We start from the raw sequence: 17,373 nt of genomic DNA, 5'->3' as shown, positions 1-17,373 counted from the left end.
ACCTCCCCTGCAAAATGGGAGTTGTCGCACCCAAACTCCGGGACTTTACTGTTTGCATGGGCAGACAGCTTCAGTACCTTCCTTTTGGGCTTTGCTTGCCCCCCCCCCCCCCCGAGTTTGCTGCACGTGTCCTGGCGCCAGTGCTGATTGGCTGTGTGACCGTTCACTGCTTGCTTTCCTCTTCTGAGCTTTGAATTCCGTCATCAAATTTATATTCTCCAGTGAGAGTATAAATCCCTGCCTCATGTAGCCGCTTCCTCCCAATCTGTGGAGACATTCTTTGGTTCCTGCTTTGTTCTTTGAGCAAAAGGAGTCCAGGACCTTGTGCTGTTTCAAAGCCTGCCTGGGCTTCGGGGCTGTGGGCCAGCTGAGGGGGAAGAACTGGGTGTTCTGGTCTAAGGGCCAGGGAAGCAGGTCAGAGGCCTGGACAGCTGCAGGGTGCTATTCAGCAGGGTTTGGGAAAGGGAAGCTTTTTCCCAGGACTTTCTGAGCCCCATTCTGGAATTTCCAGCTCGGTGTGGGGGGTGGTGGGGGTGGGGGGCAAACCAACCTAGAGCCAGGAGTCCCAAGCTCTGCTCCGGCCCCGCCCCAAGGCTCACGTTTGAAAGATCGGAAAGGGCGCCACATCCACAGATGCAGTGGGACCAGACACTGCCTTAAACTTTCCTGTATTTTCTAACTTCTTTTGGTGCTTTTTTTTTTATATATATATACACCTCATTTAAAAGCCGCTCTGCTGCTCTCTGGTCTCGTTTCCCAGCTCCTAACCTGCCTGGACGCTTGTCCTGGAGGACGGCGCCGAGCAGCACGAGGCTCCTGGATGAGGAAGCAGCATCTGCCGTCTGCTCACACCCCAAGGTGGCCATGGGCTCTGGCCCCACAGGCCTTTGTACTGACGCCTAATTGCCTGCGCGGTGGTTTTCCTGCGGCTGTGGGCCTCCCTGACAGGCCTCCGTCATCTTCTCACCCCGCTCCTTTCCCAGCGCCCGGCCCCTGCTTATCCGTCCAGCGCTGGCCCTCCCACCACACGCAGGCACCGCATGCAGGCACCTGCTGGGAGACGTGCCCTCAGGACTTGCTTCTCCAACCACCTTTCTGGCGACTTTTCCACTTGGGTTGTGCCAGCCCCGCTCACCTGTTTCCAGGGTGGGCCATCCAGCGGCCCCCTTCATTCTGCAGGCCCCAGCCCAGCATGATGCAACCCTACAGGCGCCATCTGACCACCTTCTCTTCCTGTGAGTCTTCTGCTCCAGCCCCTCCAGCTAACAGTGAGGAACTGAAAGCTTTTTTTTTTTTTTTTTTGCGTGGAACTGGGGTGTAGGCCAGAGGTGCCGGGGTAAGAGGATTCACCAGAGTGGGGAGAACAGGCGAATCTACCGAGATACACTGCTGAGGGGCGCCGCAGGCGAGACAGGGGTCTGCTGTGCCATGTGGGTCAGCTCCCAGGCCAGGGATGGAACTCAAGCTGCAGCGATGATAGTGCTGGGGCTCAACCCCTAGGCCACCAGGGAGGCCCCTGAAAGCTCGCTTTTGCAGCCTGAACCGTCAGACCAGGTCTAACCAGAAATCCTGCCTTCTCCCCGGACCCATCTTGGGTTTCTCCAGAGCACTTGGCTGGGTTTCAGTAACAAAGCCCTAATGCTGACCTTTCCCACTGGCATTCCTTCCCCCGGCGAGCCTCGAGGGGGTGGAGACCTGCTGCCGCAGCACAAACAGCTACAAGGGTGCCCAGGCCCGTCAGGACGGCCAGGCAGAAGCAGCGGCAAGGTGGGCGGCGCGGCAGGTGCGGGCTGCGGCTCGGGCACACCTTCCCGCCGCCTCTCACTTCAGGGCCTCCAGGTGCCTGGAGAACGGCAGGCCCTGCCTTCCTTAGCCACTTTCTCTCCTCCACACCCTTCACAAAGGCTGACGGCAGGGAGCAGAGAGGAGGGAGCACAGGAATGGAGCTGGCCCCAGGGGAGAGACGGAGGAGATAGCTGGGCTGTGGTTAAGTCATTTATTGATTTTATTTCTAAAACCCACATAGCGCCACTTTGCCTCTTCCGGAGCTTCAAAGAGCTAATTAACCGCCCAATGAGCCCACCAGGGAAACCAAGCTTGTGGGGGAAGCAACGAGGTGAAACCAAGGTCAGAGTGGGTAGCCAGGCCCCGGGCCCAGGCCCCACTCATCAGTCAAGGACGAAGAGAAAGGACCTCTCCCCGCAGGGAACGGAAGGGTAGGGAAACCCACAGGGCTGCCTTGCCTCTGAGGCTTCATTACCCTCTGCGGGCCGACAGCAGAGGACAGGCACGCTGGACGGGGGGCCCAGACACAGGCTCTGCTCCAAATAATAGCAGCGGCCAGCCCCGGCTTGAAGCTGAAAGGCAGCCCAGGCCCATGTTGTCCCCACCGGCAGGTGCCGGGGGCAGCTACAGCTTGCAGGGTCCCTACAGGCAGAACAGACTCTCCCGGGCGCGGCACAGTCCGGCAGCAGCGGCACCAGGACCGCCCTTGTCCCAGGGACCCGGCATTCGCTTTCCTGCCACCACAGTGGGTGCTGTGCACCGCCCCAGACGGGACCCCCGGGAAAGAACTGCTTACGCAGCACCAGGTGGGGGGGCCTTCTCTTGCTCTCACCTCTCCCCAAAGCCTGCAGCGCTGGCAGGTTCCGAGTCACCAGCAGAGAGAAAAAGCCACTTGGCGGTTTTAATTTTAGCTGCTCTGTGCCCGACAGGCAGGATTAGTGGGCTTGACCTTTAGTGCTGAGGCCTCCCCTAGGCCAGAGCCTTCTCCAGGTGGCAGCTTCCAGGCACAAGTCATCAGATGTGGGGGTCCAAGCCCTGGACACAGGCCTTCAAAAGCATAGGGACCAGGGATGAGGGGTGACAGGGAGGGAAGCCGGTTCTCAACCACCAAGCAGTAAACAAGGGGGGAGCCGGCAGGGACGCCCACTCCGCGTCCACCGCAGAGGCACTCGGGGCGGCGAGCACGCGGGAGGCCGCCTTAATGAAGGGCCCACGGGCTCCCCGGGGACAAAGGGACGACGGGGCCCAGGTGCTGAACGTGAAGTAACTTTGGTGTTGCTGGTGGGAGGGCAAAGAAGGAACAGACCCAGAAAACCACACTGCTCTTTTATTCAATGGAACACCCCCCTGTCCACGCAGCTGAATCATACACGGGGAAAAAAAAAAGCCCAGAGAAATTTCTGCAGATAAACCAGTGAAGAGAACGCGCGTTACACATCATTGTCAACATAATCACTCCATGAAGGGGAGGGAGGAAGGAGCAGAATGAAAAACAAGGGGCGCAAACCCTTAGACACCGCAAAACGTTCAGACGTTTGGGATGAAAATAAAATGGAGAAGGCGGTCTTCCAGGAAGGAGAGGAACAAACGGGACGTGAGGCCGCTCAGCGCCCAGGGAGTGTGGCGGGGACTCTCAGGCTGGCGGACAAGCCACGCCCGGTGTCTGGGGCGGCCCCACCTGCTGCCGGCAGGCGCCAGGATGGATGTGGAACCCCAGGCCCGGAGCTGTCAAGCCACGACTCTAGGAGGATGGCAAAGACAACACCGCAGCTGAAAGGCCAGCGAAGCCCCAGGAAGCGGCCGTGGCACCTTGAAAATCCGAGAACCCTCTAGAGGAAGACCCCCCTCCCCCCAGGAGCCGGACAAGAAAGGCCAAGCCATTTGTTCCCCTCTCCTTGGAAAGCACGAGGACTGGAGAAAGGGAAGAGGAATCTAACTGCAGCAGAAGACCGGGGAGAGCGCCTCCTGGGACGGAGTCTGAAGGAAGGAAGAGAGATAAGGAAATAACAAAGGAAAAAGAAAAAATTAATAAAAATGTCACGATATGGAGCCAGCGTGTTCCGATTCCGTCCACAAAAATAACTCAGGCCGCTTTGCCGAACCATCCCGTCCACCAGGGGCGCTGCGGAGGCTGTCTGCCCGCGAGGGTCACCAGTGGGCGCGGAAAGTCCTCACTCTCATGGCTCGGGCCATCGCCGCCGCGGGGAGGGATCCTGGCGGCCCGGTTTGGGAGAGGCAAAGGGAGTCGGGTGAGGAGAGAAAGACAAAGAAGACACTCGATGCTACGGGGCGCCAGGAGAGCACAAGCTGGCGCCCCTACTACCGCCTGCCCGTTCCCAAGCGAGTCCTCAGTCGCTCGGCCCAGCCCGGTGCGTGCACACTCACACACGCGTGCACACTATCACACGCGTGCGTCCCATTGTCTGGCTCCATATGGTGAGGTTCGGCGTGTGTTTAAACGAGACCAATTCTCTCTCTCTATAATATATATTTTCTTAAAAAAAACCGAGTCTAGTTCTGTGGTGGAGGCGGTGGGGGAGCTGGAGGCATCCCGAAGGGCGGCATGCCCGCCACCCCCATGCCCATCATGGTGACAAAGTTAGAAGGGTCCATGGGAGGCGGAGGAGGAGGGGGCGGGGCATACATCATGCCGGCGGAACCAGGCGGTGGAGGCGGCGGAGGGGGAGGGGCCCCGGGCGGCAGAGGCGGCTGGACCCCGGGGGGCAGGGGCACCATAGTGGGGTTGCCTTGCATCTGAGGGGCTCCTGGAGAAGCTGCTGCAGCCGCCTGCTGCTGTTGCCATGGCGGGATGGACCCTGTGCCAGCGCTCGTGGTGGTAGTCGTCGTATCTGGGGTGGTAAAGAAGCCCAAGGTCACACGCGCGGGGGGCACACCGCGGCTCTCTGCGGCTGCTGCCTTGGGATGGGGGGGCGAGGGGCGCCTGCTCCTTGCTTGGCATGCGGTACGGTGGTGGGGGGCGGGCGGGCGGGGCTGTCCTGGCGATGGGAGTGGAGGGGTGGGCAGGACTACCCTGGGGTCAGCCTCGAGGTCTCTGGGCTTAGCAGAGTAAGCCCTTTGTCACCAATGCCCCTGGAAGGGCTGAAGGCAAGGTACCAGACACAAGCACCGGCTCTGACGTCCCTCCGCCCATCCGCCGCCACCACCGAACGGCACATTCAACCTCAAGGTTACAGCTACTCTCTTCCCACATCCAGGTCCCATCCCTGCAGTCTCTCAGAAGCCCAGTCACGTCCCTCTCCAGAACATGCATGCACCACCCGCCCTGGCCATGCGCCCAACGCTCGGGCCAGCCAGCAGCTCACTCAGTCCTCGCGAGCCCTCTGGCCCCCTACCTACGATGGCAGGCTCCCCTCCAGGCCCCTCCCACCTCGTCCCAGACACAACCACACCGAACATCAGCTCTCCCTTCCCAGACCCCCAGGGGCCGCCAGGCCCTGTGTTTCCACCCCCGGCGGAGATCAGAGTCTCTTCCCAAGGTGCCTGCCTGTGTGGGCTGTGAGGTTCTCCTGTTCCTCTCAGCCCCAACCCCCCCATCCCACCCACCCCCACAAGCCCAAAATACTCCACTCACTTTGCTGCCATGGCAAGGGGGTACTGGAAGCCATACTGCTGCTGGGCGGAGGGGGTGGTGGAGGCTGCTGCTGCTGCTGTTGCCATGGGGGAAGAGGACCAGAGGGAGGGGGCGGGGGCTGCCCACTGGGAGGCGGCGGCGGCGGCGGCATCATGCCCATAGGCGGCGGCGGCATCATACCTGCAGGTACATGGAAACAAGGGTGAGGCCTCTGCGGAGGAGAGGACTTGAAATTGTACCCGCCCCCCTTCACTCCCAGGCCGACATGACCGGGACACCCCAAAGTGAGTACGAGTGAAAGACCCCATTTACCTTTTCCTTGATGCAGGCGATAGACCCCAGAGCCCACAGGCGTACTTCCCAGGTACTGATCTTGATGGAAGGAGAGAGCAGGGACTTAGCAGGACATGTGAACTGGTCAGAGAAGACGATCGCCCCCCCCCCCACCCCCAACAGCTTATTGGTCCCTGCGCATACGAGAGCCGTTCTGGAACCTGGCCCATGGAGGCAGGCCTGTGCCCACCCGCCACACATCACACCTTGAACCCGTGTGGCGTCACGCTCCCTCCAGAGACTGAGCAGGAGACCCAGCACAATACACCCAGCCGCTCTGAGAGCCGCTCTGCGTGCCGTCACCTGGTGCAACCCTACTTATCCCAAAGCCCAAAGGTTTCTGGTCTGACACTTACTTACCCATTGGAGGCGGGCCATGGTGCCCAGGTGGATGGGGCCCCTGGTTCATCGGTGGCGGCGGAGGTTGCATCCAAGGGGGTGGGGGTCCATTAGGGTTATGCTGCATGGGATGTCCACCATGCCCACCTGTCAGGCTAGGTAACGGATGTGGGAAGCTGTGGGGGCCACCTCCAGGCCCCCCAGGACCACCTCCATGCATGCCGTGGTAGGGCCGACTCTCTGAAGGACCGGAATTCATCCAGGGTGGACGGCTCTGGGTGGTAGACATGAGAGACTACATGAGAGCATTTCCTGCCACCGTCCCTGGCTGCTCCCCCTGGTGGCAACACTGTTCTTTCGGTTATGCAGCAGGATCAGAACTCAAGGACAGGCTCCTCCTAAAACGGGAGGCCCCCCCAAACATCCTGACATCATCCCGGAAGAACAATGTTGCCAGCCACGTCCATCAACCTGCTATTCCAAAACACCTGGCCATAGCCCCCAGTCTCAAAGAGAACGGGGACAGTGAGGCCAGACCACAAGAACCAGTCCCTGAAGCTCACCGGTGGAGGTGGGTTATTGGCGGGAGCAGCAGGCCGAGGTGCACTGGCCAGGGGTGTGGTAGCAGGCCCAGAGGTAGAGCCCACAGATGCTGGGACGGGCGCTTCACCCAGTTCAGCCATAAGGGACAAATATTCTTTATCCATCCGTGCTTTATCCTGAGCTGATTGGGGGTCACCAGGCCTGAGTGGGGCGGGGACGGAAAAACAAACAAACAAAAAAACTCATTACAAAACCCTCCACCCTGAGAAATTACCACAGACAATGTTTGAGGAATGCAAACATCCTTAGGAACGGCCTCAGCAGAACTTCAGTTCTGTGGCCAGCTCTGCACTTGGGATTACCGCATCTACTCTGCCACAGCAGAGCCCCTTGGGGCATGAAAAGAGGACACAGCGAGCCCCAGGCCCTGCCAGCCACACCAGTCAGAAACATGGAGTTTCCCCACAAAGAAAGTTCCATCAAATCCTAGATTTCCAGTTTGATGGAAGGACTGGAGCAACTAACTTCCAGGCCGTCCTTAACAGGTATGTCCTTCCTCTTGTACTTGCCACCCCAAACGGGCGGGTGCGAAGGTTAACTGCACCCCCAGGACTGCCAGGACATCCCAACTCCTCACCTTTGGAATTTGCAATCGGAAGCAATGTGGCCAGCCCCTCCACATTTGGTACACACTGTGGTATTGGTAATGCTGCGGGTCTCTGAGCTCTGCCAGGGTCTTAAGATCCTGTTGGAAAGGAAAAAAGTCAATTCAGGTGCTAAGATAGTCTCCCTACTTCCACAGGCCCTCAGGTCTCCACTCGCTCCACTCTGAGCCGACGGCCTACCTGTTATCATCTTCCCGGAGGGTTCCGTTCAAACGAGCCAACTCTCGAAGCTGCATCTTTCGTAGATCATTCTGGTCCTCAGGGGTCTCGATACCCTGCTTCAGGATGTTTCTTATCTAGCAGAGACAGAACGGACGAGGTTCAGCGAGTGCTGGGATCACCACCGAGATTGCTTGCAAGAAGTTTCCTTTCTGGCCCCCTCACCTGCTCGACTGCTTTCTTCACATTCTCCATAGTGTTGGCGGTGACCAGGGCATGAAGTGGCTCGTCTTCCCCTGGCAACATCTGGCCATCTTTGCGCCCAACTTTCCCTTCTTTCACAGACCCCTTCCCCCGGATCATAATCTTGGCGTTGCACTCCTTCTCAATGTTCTTCAAGGTGTTCCCTCTATCGGGTAGAAAGGACAGGCTTGTTATCCTGACAGGCCACTTCAAACCAACCAAGAGGGACAGGAGGCACACTGATCAGGCACTGGTAGGACATCATGGGTGCAGGGAATGAGATTTGCCCACCACAAGTGCCGTGACCTCTAAGTTAAGGTCAGGCACAGCAATCCTCAAGAACGGACTTCTCTGCAGTAAAATGAGGATGGTTTTAGAGACCTACTCAGAAAATCAAAGTAAATGCCCTACCACCAAATGGGAAGTAAAGCCGATGGCCCCCCCACTAGCCCTCCTCCCCAGTTCTGAGGACTCCTGTCCCATAGGCTAGCTGGCAGCTGCTCACCTAGGCCCAATCAGCAGCCCCACGAAGTTGATCTCTGGATACTCGTCTTGCGGAATCATGACTTTATCACTCACACGTGTTGCTGGAGGTCTAAGGGAGAAGAGACTCAGACACGGCCCATTTATGAGACACCAGAGCCAACAGCTCTTCCAGACCTGACCCGAGTGCCGCGTGCTAGTCATGAGCCAGTGCTCCGGGGCAGAGGTGAGATGTTAGCACGCTGACACGGTCCTACCACCAGGCCTCTAGAGACCTGCCTGCGCCGGCCGTGGGCGGCCCAGGCCCCCCAACTTGCTCCCCTGCCGCCGCCCACTTACTTGTAATCTGCGGGTGGCTTGAAGTCAGGGTTGAGCGCAACCATCTCCGTGATGAGGTTGTGCCGCTCCTCCTCGAGCTTTTTGCGGGTGCGGAACTCGCGCGTGTTAAGCCGCTTCCCCTCACTATTGTAGATGGGCTCAGGGGAAGGGGACCTGTGGGAAACAGATCACTGTTACTGCTTTGCCTTCACCCTCTCTCATCCCCACATGGGCTACAAGTCTTCCCCAGCCCTCTGCCTCTCAGACCCTAACACAACACTCTTCGGAGGAACCGACCGTAACGTGTGCTACTCAAGATCGTGTGGAATGGGGATGTGGAAGCTGGCTTTGTGTTAGGGGGACTGGGGTGTGTGAGAAAGGGGGAAAAAAATGGTGTTGCTTCTAAAAGTGATGAGGGGGGGGGAAAAAGTCTGTCGTCCTGGGGGAAATTCTTTGGACTATACGTGGCAAGGACAGTATCGTCTTCTGGAGCGTTCTTGCCAAATGTGGATTTTCCTTCATTTGAAAAAAGTTTACAGTATCACCACCTCATGAATCATGGAAACCCCACATTTAGGTAAAAGGTTCACGCTTGCAGAGCTCAAGCCTATCAGGAAGAGGCTGCACCCTACCACGTAGGAAGTCTGAGCTCTAACCCAATGCGACTGGGACTCAAGGCTACTGCAGCTACTTGGCCCCCACAATGGAGAGAGATGGTTCAAGGCTTCCGTCTCTGCTTTTCCTTCAATGGCCTGGCTGGCTGTGTCCAAGGCCCAGGAGGCAACCTGTTTTCTGGCTGTGCGAGGTTGGGGAGTCTGGGTAGAGAAAAACGTTAAAGTGCTAATAAAGCAGCTTCTTCGAGAGGCTGCAAATGTAGATTTGGTCAAGTACTTGTCTAGGGTCTGAACCTGCAAACGGCAAGGGGAAAACCTATGATTCTCCACCAGAGTTTACAAGTCCAGAAAGCAGATTTTCTCTCTCAATTTTTTAAGTAGTAAAATGCTGTTGCTATAAGTAAAAAATAGTAATGATAAAATGATCAGTTTACCACAGCTGGATTTTTGCGGTAATAAAAAAAGAGAAGTTACATTCCTAGAATTCTGAGTTAAGATTACAAAAAGGACCATAGCTTGATATTCTGAATGAAAATTTAGTAGCAGCTGCAAGAAGGGAAGAGACCATGTGGATCAGGTTATTAAAAAAAACATCCTGAAAGTAGTCAAGACTCCTATACCCTTGGCTTGGTTGAGAACCTTGCCTAGTTGGTGAGCAAGGACTGAGCTCGGCTGCTCCCACTGTCTTCAGCCTAAAGGGAACCATGTCACACCACGTTACACACACGATGGAATAAAAGGTCAGGTTTGTTCATGGCTAATGACGGCTAGTGACACCTCCGTTTCTAGCATTTTTATCAACTGTTAGCACAATCCAGTAATAGTGAACAAAAGCAAACATACCCCAGCTCATTAGTCTATTATCTTATACATTTAAGTCTACAAAAAAGTTTAAAACATTTTTAACTGTGCAACTTAAGCAACATTAAAATGGCATAAAGTGGCTTAATATTGAGAATACACCTTAAGAAATAATCTTATCAAGGTAAGAAACTCATGCATTTCCCTCCAACCTGGGCTCAAAAGCAAAAACCAATTAGGCACTAGGGCCTCTTTCAAACTGAATACAAGGAAGGAAAAAACTCTGCTCTGGTTTTATTTCTAACATGCTCAACATTTCTAATTCCCACCCCACAGCTGTCTAGAATAAGCATTTTTGGCTAGTCACCAAAACAAGTTTTACCAGTACCAAATTGGTCATTTAATGGCCTCACAACAGTTTAACCCCTTTTCCAAATTGTGGATGGGAAAAGCAAAAGCTAATATTCTAGGTTAGATTGGCCCAACTTCTTCACTTTGGATAGGCATTGTATACTTCAAATAAATTCTAATCCCAATTCTCTAGGAAGCAAGGTTTGTTAAAAATTTAACCTTTTGAGGAATTGCCTGGTAACCTGTAGACATATTATTAACGGGAAAAAGGCCAGAAAGGCATGAAACAGTTGTGGTCTACAACCTACAATGCAAAAAAATGTGTACTTTTCAATGTCAAAAAGAAATATAAAGCACAACACAACCCTCCAACCAAAATTTACAGGTGAAAAAAAATTTAAGTAAGTAAATTTAAAGTCAGTATGGAGAAATACATTAGTTTCCTGGCAAAGGACAACAGAAAGATGCTTAAGTGAGTGGCTTCTAAAACCATTACATCATCTTCCTGATTTAACCAGCTATTAAGTGGGTAAATAAAAGCCAAAAACACTACTTTTTTTTTAAAGCAAAGTGTTTTCAATCATGCTGCATGCACTAAGACAAATGTCGCTGAGAGGGAGGTTTATTGTCCTTGTGTGAAAGGACCAAATTTTAGCTGTTCCAAGATCAATCAATCAATCAATAAAATTCCTGTTTGAGAGCTCATTTCCCTCAGAGCAATTTACCGGTGAGAAATGAGAGAAACTGTAATGCTAATGAAATGACCACAGCTGTTTGAGGACCACCACACTCCCCTTTAAAAAAGAAAAAGGAATTTAGGGTGGGTTGCTTGCCTTCCCAAACAGGTGAGAATATTCTGGCCCCTCCCAACACCCACAGGCAATGGCCAAGGCTGAAAATTAACTGGCAGTGAAGGAAGTTGGTTAGAAATCTCGTCTATTTTAAAACCATCTCAAAACCATGAGCAGGAAGACTGCAGGCATGAGCTGACCGGAATGAGTTTCTGGCCTGCTCAAATTCAGTGATGCTCAAAAATATTCTTAATCCCTGTACCGTGTACCTGTGAGAAAAACTCTATATCCTGGGCTTTCAGCCAAAGCAGATACTGTAAAGGCTGGTTAACAGGCTATCTCACTGTCCCTATAAGCAGGTAAATCAAGTTAAAATTTACATGCTTACCAATTGGAAACCAGTTGTCCATTTTCCTGTAACTTTTTATCCTGCTAATTGTTTCATTCCAATATTCTAACTGATGACTGACCAGACACACTGCTAATTATCCTAGTCCCCAGAATGGTCAGAGCACCAGTCGTCTTACTAGGATTTTATTGAACTGACACAATATGTTGCCACCAGTAAAACATATTGAGAAAAAGGTAAAAGCGTTACTGTCAGCTGGTTAAAACTGTTTCCCAACCTGTCCTCAGGGTTAGGGGGGATGCCCAGGTCTCCTGTGCGCAGTTTACGAGTCAGGTCTTCTATCTGCAGTTGCACTGGAAGAAACCAGGTTAGGAAAGAAAAAAAAGGATGGAAAAAAGACAATGTTACCAAAAAACATCTCAAATCTCAACAACAAGCATGAAGAACTCGGAGACTTTGAAAGGGACGACTGATCAGTGAACACATTGAGGCAAGACTCCCAACCAGCTAGCGGCAGGAGTCCACTTACATCTATAGGTATCTTTCACTTCAAAGTGGTCATCATTAAGGAAGCAAACAACTTGTTGGAAGGAGTTAGCAGTAAGACTGTCCACTAGGCTAACATCAAAGCAATTATCAGGAGGTGTTTCACCTCTCCCTCCCCAGCAAGGTTTGCTATACAATTGGTACCCAGAACCAAAACCACATAGTATCACCAACACCCCATTCCCACCAATTACTTTCTTGAGGGCAAGACTCTTCAAGGTTTATTTTTCATTAAATATTAAGCATAGCCCAAAATGAGACCCAATTAACATGGGACAAGGAAAAATACCAGTTGAATGAAGATTTTACATTGATACCAGGCTTAAAATTCCTTCAACAAAACATTTCATAACCCATTCAACACCTCACAAGTTTGTGCATACTTTCTGTACAACCAGACCCACTAGTGAGGCTGTCCCAGTACCTGTACCTTTTATTTGAATTTCAGATGACAATCCATATACCTTAATAGTCAATAAACACAAGATGCAAGAAGTCTGTTTTCAGACTTGCTCCTTATGTGGGAGTGAAAGTAAGGGTGGTAAAAGATGGAAAGTGTGAGTCAGGGAGAATGTGTGTGACCCTCAGACCTTGACAAATGAGGCTGTACATGAGAGAGAGACAATGAAGGTTTCAAAAAAGTTCAGTGACTCCAGAGGAATGTCACACAGCTGGTTTTCAAGTTAACGGGGACTGCAGAGCCAAAGCACTTTCTTCAGGGTGCTAAAGAACCACCTGTTTCTTACCTTTGTAGAATGAGTTTTGTGCAGGCTTCTAATAGGGCAAATCTTACTGGGCTGGGTTAAAACTGACTTGGCCCCAAGGTAGATTAACGTACATATAACCCGAGATACACTTTATTTTTAAACACACTCCACACACCCAAACTCCAAAGAAATGAAAATCCATGTCCACGTCAAAAGATACTGGGGCACTTTGTACCAGGCAGCGTATTGTAAGACAGATAATGAAGACATGGGTTCCCTGAGCCTCAGGATGACAGGAAAGCCCTGACTTGCCTATCAAATATTAATATCAAGCTCATGGACTCAAGGTGAGAGTCACTTTCATGGGGCACAGATAGTTCCCTCAAATGGGCGTGTGGGGTCTGAGCTGAGGAAATACCTGGCACTTTAGATCAAAGGTTGGTCTCTCCCTTGGAGTAGAGGTCTACACCAGTCTCTGCTTTGACTGTATCTATAAAAACAACCCTTTAGGGCTCAGGACGTTAACCCTCTCCACAGGAAGACTGGAGAAGTAAAGAATGAGATCCCCTCCCAGCCCCATTTTCTACATTTGCCTGTGTTCTTGGGGTCTCACTCCTCTAGGGACATTTTCATAAAGTTGTCAGTCCCACATGAGACGTAAGGGTATGGTGAGGATAGGAGCAATGGGTAAAAGAAGAAATATTAGTAACTTGAAAGGAGATAGATAAGTCCAACACCTTAAAATTCTCAGCAGTCTAAAAAAACAGGAAATTAAGATCCTTACAAATTAACATGCTGGCCTTGAAGCTTTTTATTTGTGAAGGCCATAGCCTCAGACATAGGAGGCCCCTGTTCTGATTTGGTCCCAAGGGGATTATTTAACAGGAAATGTTTATCAAGTGACTTTCTGGGAAAGTTGCACATATACATACATAAAGGTAAAACTTGCATTAAATACCTTATGCTTAAAAAGGGGGGTTGTTTTTGAGTTAATGTCAATCCCACGTGGACAATCATTCTTAATTCTTGAAATTTCCAACAGTTAAGATGTTTTTCCTATCCCCTTGTTCCATATTCAAGCAGTATCCCTTTCCCAGCAGAACTGTGAAGCAGTGAATACAAGAGCCCTCACTTTAAGATAGCTCTCCAAAGACCAGACTAGAAAAGATGCTGAAGGGAAGGTTAAATTCAACAAAATAATAAAGAGGGGTGAACTGTATACACAATTTTAGAACCACTTTTTGATTAAACTTCCCCCCTTTCAGAAAGCACCTATAAAAAGTAAAAGACCACGTTTTAGGGGGAGGGAAGAATATGAAATTATGGTGAAAGGCCATGCTGTGAAAAAGGTACTTGGTTTACAATACCTGCCGTGTTCTCCACTGGGGCCATGACCAGAGAACCAGGAGACACTCACCTCATCAACTGGCAATGAACAGCAGCTGAAAAGGGGGGAGCAGTGGGGGACATGGGACTACTCTCACTCTTAAAGTGGGTCCCTCTATCTTCCTGGCACTCATGGAGAACACTTATTAAGAACAGACCAATATAAGGAGCTGCAGGTGCAAGACTCTCACTGAGCAAACATTGATAATTACATCAAAGTCATGAAAATAATCCTGACCATAGCTTATCTCAAAGAAGAAAATTTAAAACCTCAAGTTTTCAACAAATACAGACATTGCTCAAAATAAGAATAATCTGAAAATAATTTGGATGCAGAACGTGTATTTACCTATATATGCTCTCTCTTGTTCCCGAGTGAGTCCGGGGGGAATAACTGTAGGCATCCCTGGAATCACTGTCTTCTGTTCCATTGTATCTTGGTTCCAGCGGCTTCTCTTCCGCTTCTTACTGGGGAAGTCTAAAACAGACAAAACCCATCAGACGCAAATAAAGCCAGCGTGATGATTATTGACAGTTCAGGATATTTATGATACACACCACCTCAGCAGATGGTGAAACTGAACTTGACGTAAAACTTACATGGCCAAGAATGGAAAACCAACCTCAGAAGGCAGAGATTAAAATTAAAACACATGGCTACTGCAAAGGCACATGGACTTGGGACTGAAAAGTTAAACATTTCCTGTTTCAAATGCTAGCCAGGGCAACTCTGTGAAGTATGTAATATAAACAAGGTAACTTCTCGGTGAATAAAGCTTCAGATAATGAAATAAAGTATTAGGATAGTTCCTACAAGTCAACCATTAAAAATTCTAAGGCAGATGAGTAAACTTAGTGATCTCAGGTAGATCTGTAAATACTGAGGGGCTGCTGGCTCCTCTCATTCCCACCCTTCTAAACGGGCAAGAACACAAACCCACGGTTACATGTTACTAAGTGAAAAACCCCATTCTTCAACAAGATCACTTTTTTCTTCGTAAGCTTGGCCAAGTGTATCACTCAATATGGCCGGTCAGTTAGACACTTAAGAGTCTGAACTCTTCAATGGATGTCAAAAGCTCTAAAAAAAAAACAAAACAAAACAAAACAAGCTATACAAAAGGAGTCAATTCCTCCTTTCCCAACACACAGGCAACAACTCCCGAGACAGTGGGTATGCAATAGTCGTTCCACTTCCCAGAGGGCACGGCCCCAGCGGGAAAGCCTTGTAAGTCAGCCAGGTAGAAGCGATCAGACGTCTCTACGGTAATTGCAGGAACCACCAGAATTCCCTCCCAAAGAGCTAGCCGCAATGTTCAGCCCCCGAAGATTTTTCGGGGGTGAAGACCCTGCGTACGGTAGAACAGACGGATCCTGACACCCTTCCCTGCTCCGAGCTCTAAAGGCAAAGGAGCGCTCTACGTCATCTGCAGACCCTATCACGCCCTCCTGACATGTCCCCAGCACCCCTTCCACCCACTCGACACCCTCCCGCCCGCTCCCCAACACCCGGGGTCTGGAGAAGCAACCGGGACACCCCCACGGTAGGTCTGGGCGGCCAGCCCGGCCGCCACACTGCGCCTGCGCACAGCCACCCCCCTCCCGCCCTTCCCCCACCGCCCACCGCGCGTGCGCACCGAGGCCCCGAGCACCAGGCCGCGCGCCCCGTGGCGCCTCCGCCCGGGCCTCCCCGGGCGCGCGCCCCTGCCGCGTGCAGCCGCCGTCGCCGCCGCCGCGCGCCCCTCCGCCGGCCGGGCCGGTCCGCGCGACGCCTCTCGCGCTCTCCCGGCCCGACTCACCTCCTCCGCCGCCGGCCGGGCCCGGCTGCTGGTCCTGACGCGGCGGCTGGGGTGGCGGCGGCGGCTGCGGCGGCGACACGCGCTGGTAGAGCGGCGGCGGGGGGGGCGGCGGCGGCGGGAACGAGGCGCCCGGGGAGGGCGGCGGCGGCGGCGGCGGCTGCTGGGGAGGCGGGGGCGGCGGCGGCAGCGCCGCGAAGGGGAAGGCCGCGGCCAGGGCCCCCACCGCGCCCGCGGGCGGGGGCGGCGGCCCGGGCGCCGGCGGCGGGCCCGGCTCGAAGCCCCCCTTGGGCCCGGGCGGCGGGGGGAGGCCGGGGGGGCCCAGCTTACCCAGCGGCGTGGCGTTCGCTCCGGTCGCCATGGCGCTCCGGGGCCGGCGCCGGCTGCTCCTGGTCGGCGGCGGCTCCTTCTCCTCCGCGAACCTCCCGGGGGGCCCGACGGCGCTGCCGCGGAGCCTGTCCTCGCGCGGCGGGCGGGCGGCGGCGGCGCGAGACGCACAAAGAGGGAGGAGAGCGGGCGCCGCGGGGGCGGGCCGGGGGCGGCGGGGCCGGGCCCGGGATTGGGCCGGGCCGAGGCGCGGGGTCGGCGGCGGCGGCCGCCGATTGGCGGAGCCGCGGCCCTGGTTGAGGCGCGCTGGGATTGGCCGGACCGTTAGGCCGGGCGAGGAAATGGCGGCGGGGCCTGGGGAGCCGGGCGGTGTCGCAGCGCGCACTTCATTTGTTACTGCGCGGACGGCGAGCGCAGTCCAGAAAGGGGGAGGGGCGGGGCGAACTCTGTGACGCCGGGGCCCGGCGCCCTCCCATTGGCCGGGGCCGATTGAGTCAGGCCGGCTCGGTGGCGTCGTCCTGTGGTCTGATTGGCTGTCGCTTGGTCGACTCTTTTACGCGCCCCCCCCAGCCGTTTCGCCGGGGCTGAGCGAGAGATCGCGACGGAAATGCCTCTCGGAACGAGATTGCGGGGCGGGGCGGGGCCGGGGCGCGCATGCGCAGACCTGGCCTAGCCGCTCGCGGCCCCGAGTGTCGGGCGCGGAAGCCCTAAGTGACGTCAATTCTCCGTTCCTATGGTAACGGGAGGCGGGGGCGGGGCCGGCGCGCGTTCGCGGCCCGGATCCGTTGACGCCGCAGGTGGAACGGGACTTCCTGTTTTCTTTGGGAATGGAAAGTGGGCGGGACGGCTGCGAGCGGGCTCTCGCTGGGAGGGCGACGCGGGGACGGGGCCGGCGGGGGGCCCAGCGGCTCGGGCGGAGCGCGCGGGCATCGCCCTGCAGTGGCCCTCGTGGCGTCTGCTTCTATTTGAATCTCTAGGAAGGGGCTTGACGAAATCGCGTAGCGTATAATACGCTGGTGATGAGGCTTGAAGCGAGGCGAGGAAGAGCCTGCCTCTCCCGGTGACGTCACGGAGTCAGATGAACGGCGTGGTGTTGTAGGGGAGATTCGTGGAGCAGGAGGGAGCCCCCTGTTCAGGTGGAATGCGGTGAGGCCGCGACTGAGCCGACGGTAGAGAGTCCTCAATCTAAAGAAAACGGAAAGGAAACAGTACAATTTGGGGGATATACCAGGGAATCTAGTCGGT

General features: G+C 54.0%; 1 protein-coding gene across 14 annotated transcripts; it reads right to left on the bottom strand.

Annotated features, from left to right (window-relative positions):
• Window positions 1-3,059: 3,059 nt before the first annotated feature.
• SF1 (splicing factor 1) lies at window positions 3,060-16,521 on the bottom strand. 14 transcript variants are annotated; one of them, XM_037517633.2, is made up of 14 exons: window positions 15,805-16,236; window positions 14,355-14,483; window positions 11,644-11,719; window positions 8,482-8,634; window positions 8,165-8,254; window positions 7,642-7,825; window positions 7,438-7,553; window positions 7,230-7,337; window positions 6,613-6,793; window positions 6,071-6,344; window positions 5,690-5,749; window positions 5,378-5,557; window positions 4,430-4,634; window positions 3,063-3,998 (listed from the first exon to the last, which is right to left on the bottom strand). In XM_037517633.2, the coding sequence occupies exons 1-14, from the start codon at window positions 16,160-16,162 to the stop codon at window positions 3,869-3,871; spliced, it is 2,244 nt and encodes a 747-aa protein (XP_037373530.1). In that variant the 5' UTR covers window positions 16,163-16,236; the 3' UTR covers window positions 3,063-3,868. The 14 variants fall into 14 exon arrangements, with proteins under 14 accessions (XP_037373529.1, XP_037373530.1, XP_037373534.1 ...); XM_037517636.2 differs by having other exon boundaries at window positions 3,074-3,998; window positions 16,132-16,521; XM_037517632.2 differs by having other exon boundaries at window positions 3,060-4,634.
• Window positions 16,522-17,373: the final 852 nt, after the last annotated feature.

Source organism: Talpa occidentalis, unplaced genomic scaffold (assembly GCF_014898055.3).
Source record: "Talpa occidentalis isolate TD23 unplaced genomic scaffold, MPIMG_talOcc4v2.1 talOcc4.17, whole genome shotgun sequence".
Taxonomy (NCBI): domain Eukaryota; kingdom Metazoa; phylum Chordata; class Mammalia; order Eulipotyphla; family Talpidae; genus Talpa; species Talpa occidentalis.
The sequence above is the reverse complement of the archived record's forward strand: the minus strand, read 5'-3'. Positions and strand labels throughout refer to the sequence as shown.

What these genes read in the sequence shown, in the direction of transcription:
- SF1 (XM_037517632.2), bottom strand. Translation starts at nt 16,162, where the DNA reads ATGGCGACCGGAGCGAACGCCACGCCGCTGGGTAAGCTGGGCCCCCCC. An exon ending in TCGCCTGCATCAAGGAAAAG is followed by an intron (nt 5,558 to 5,689) that starts GTAAATGGGGTC and finishes ATGTACCTGCAG; the next exon opens with GTATGATGCCGCCGCCGCCT. An exon ending in CCCCTTGCCATGGCAGCAAA is followed by an intron (nt 4,635 to 5,377) that starts GTGAGTGGAGTA and finishes TTACCACCCCAG; the next exon opens with ATACGACGACTACCACCACG.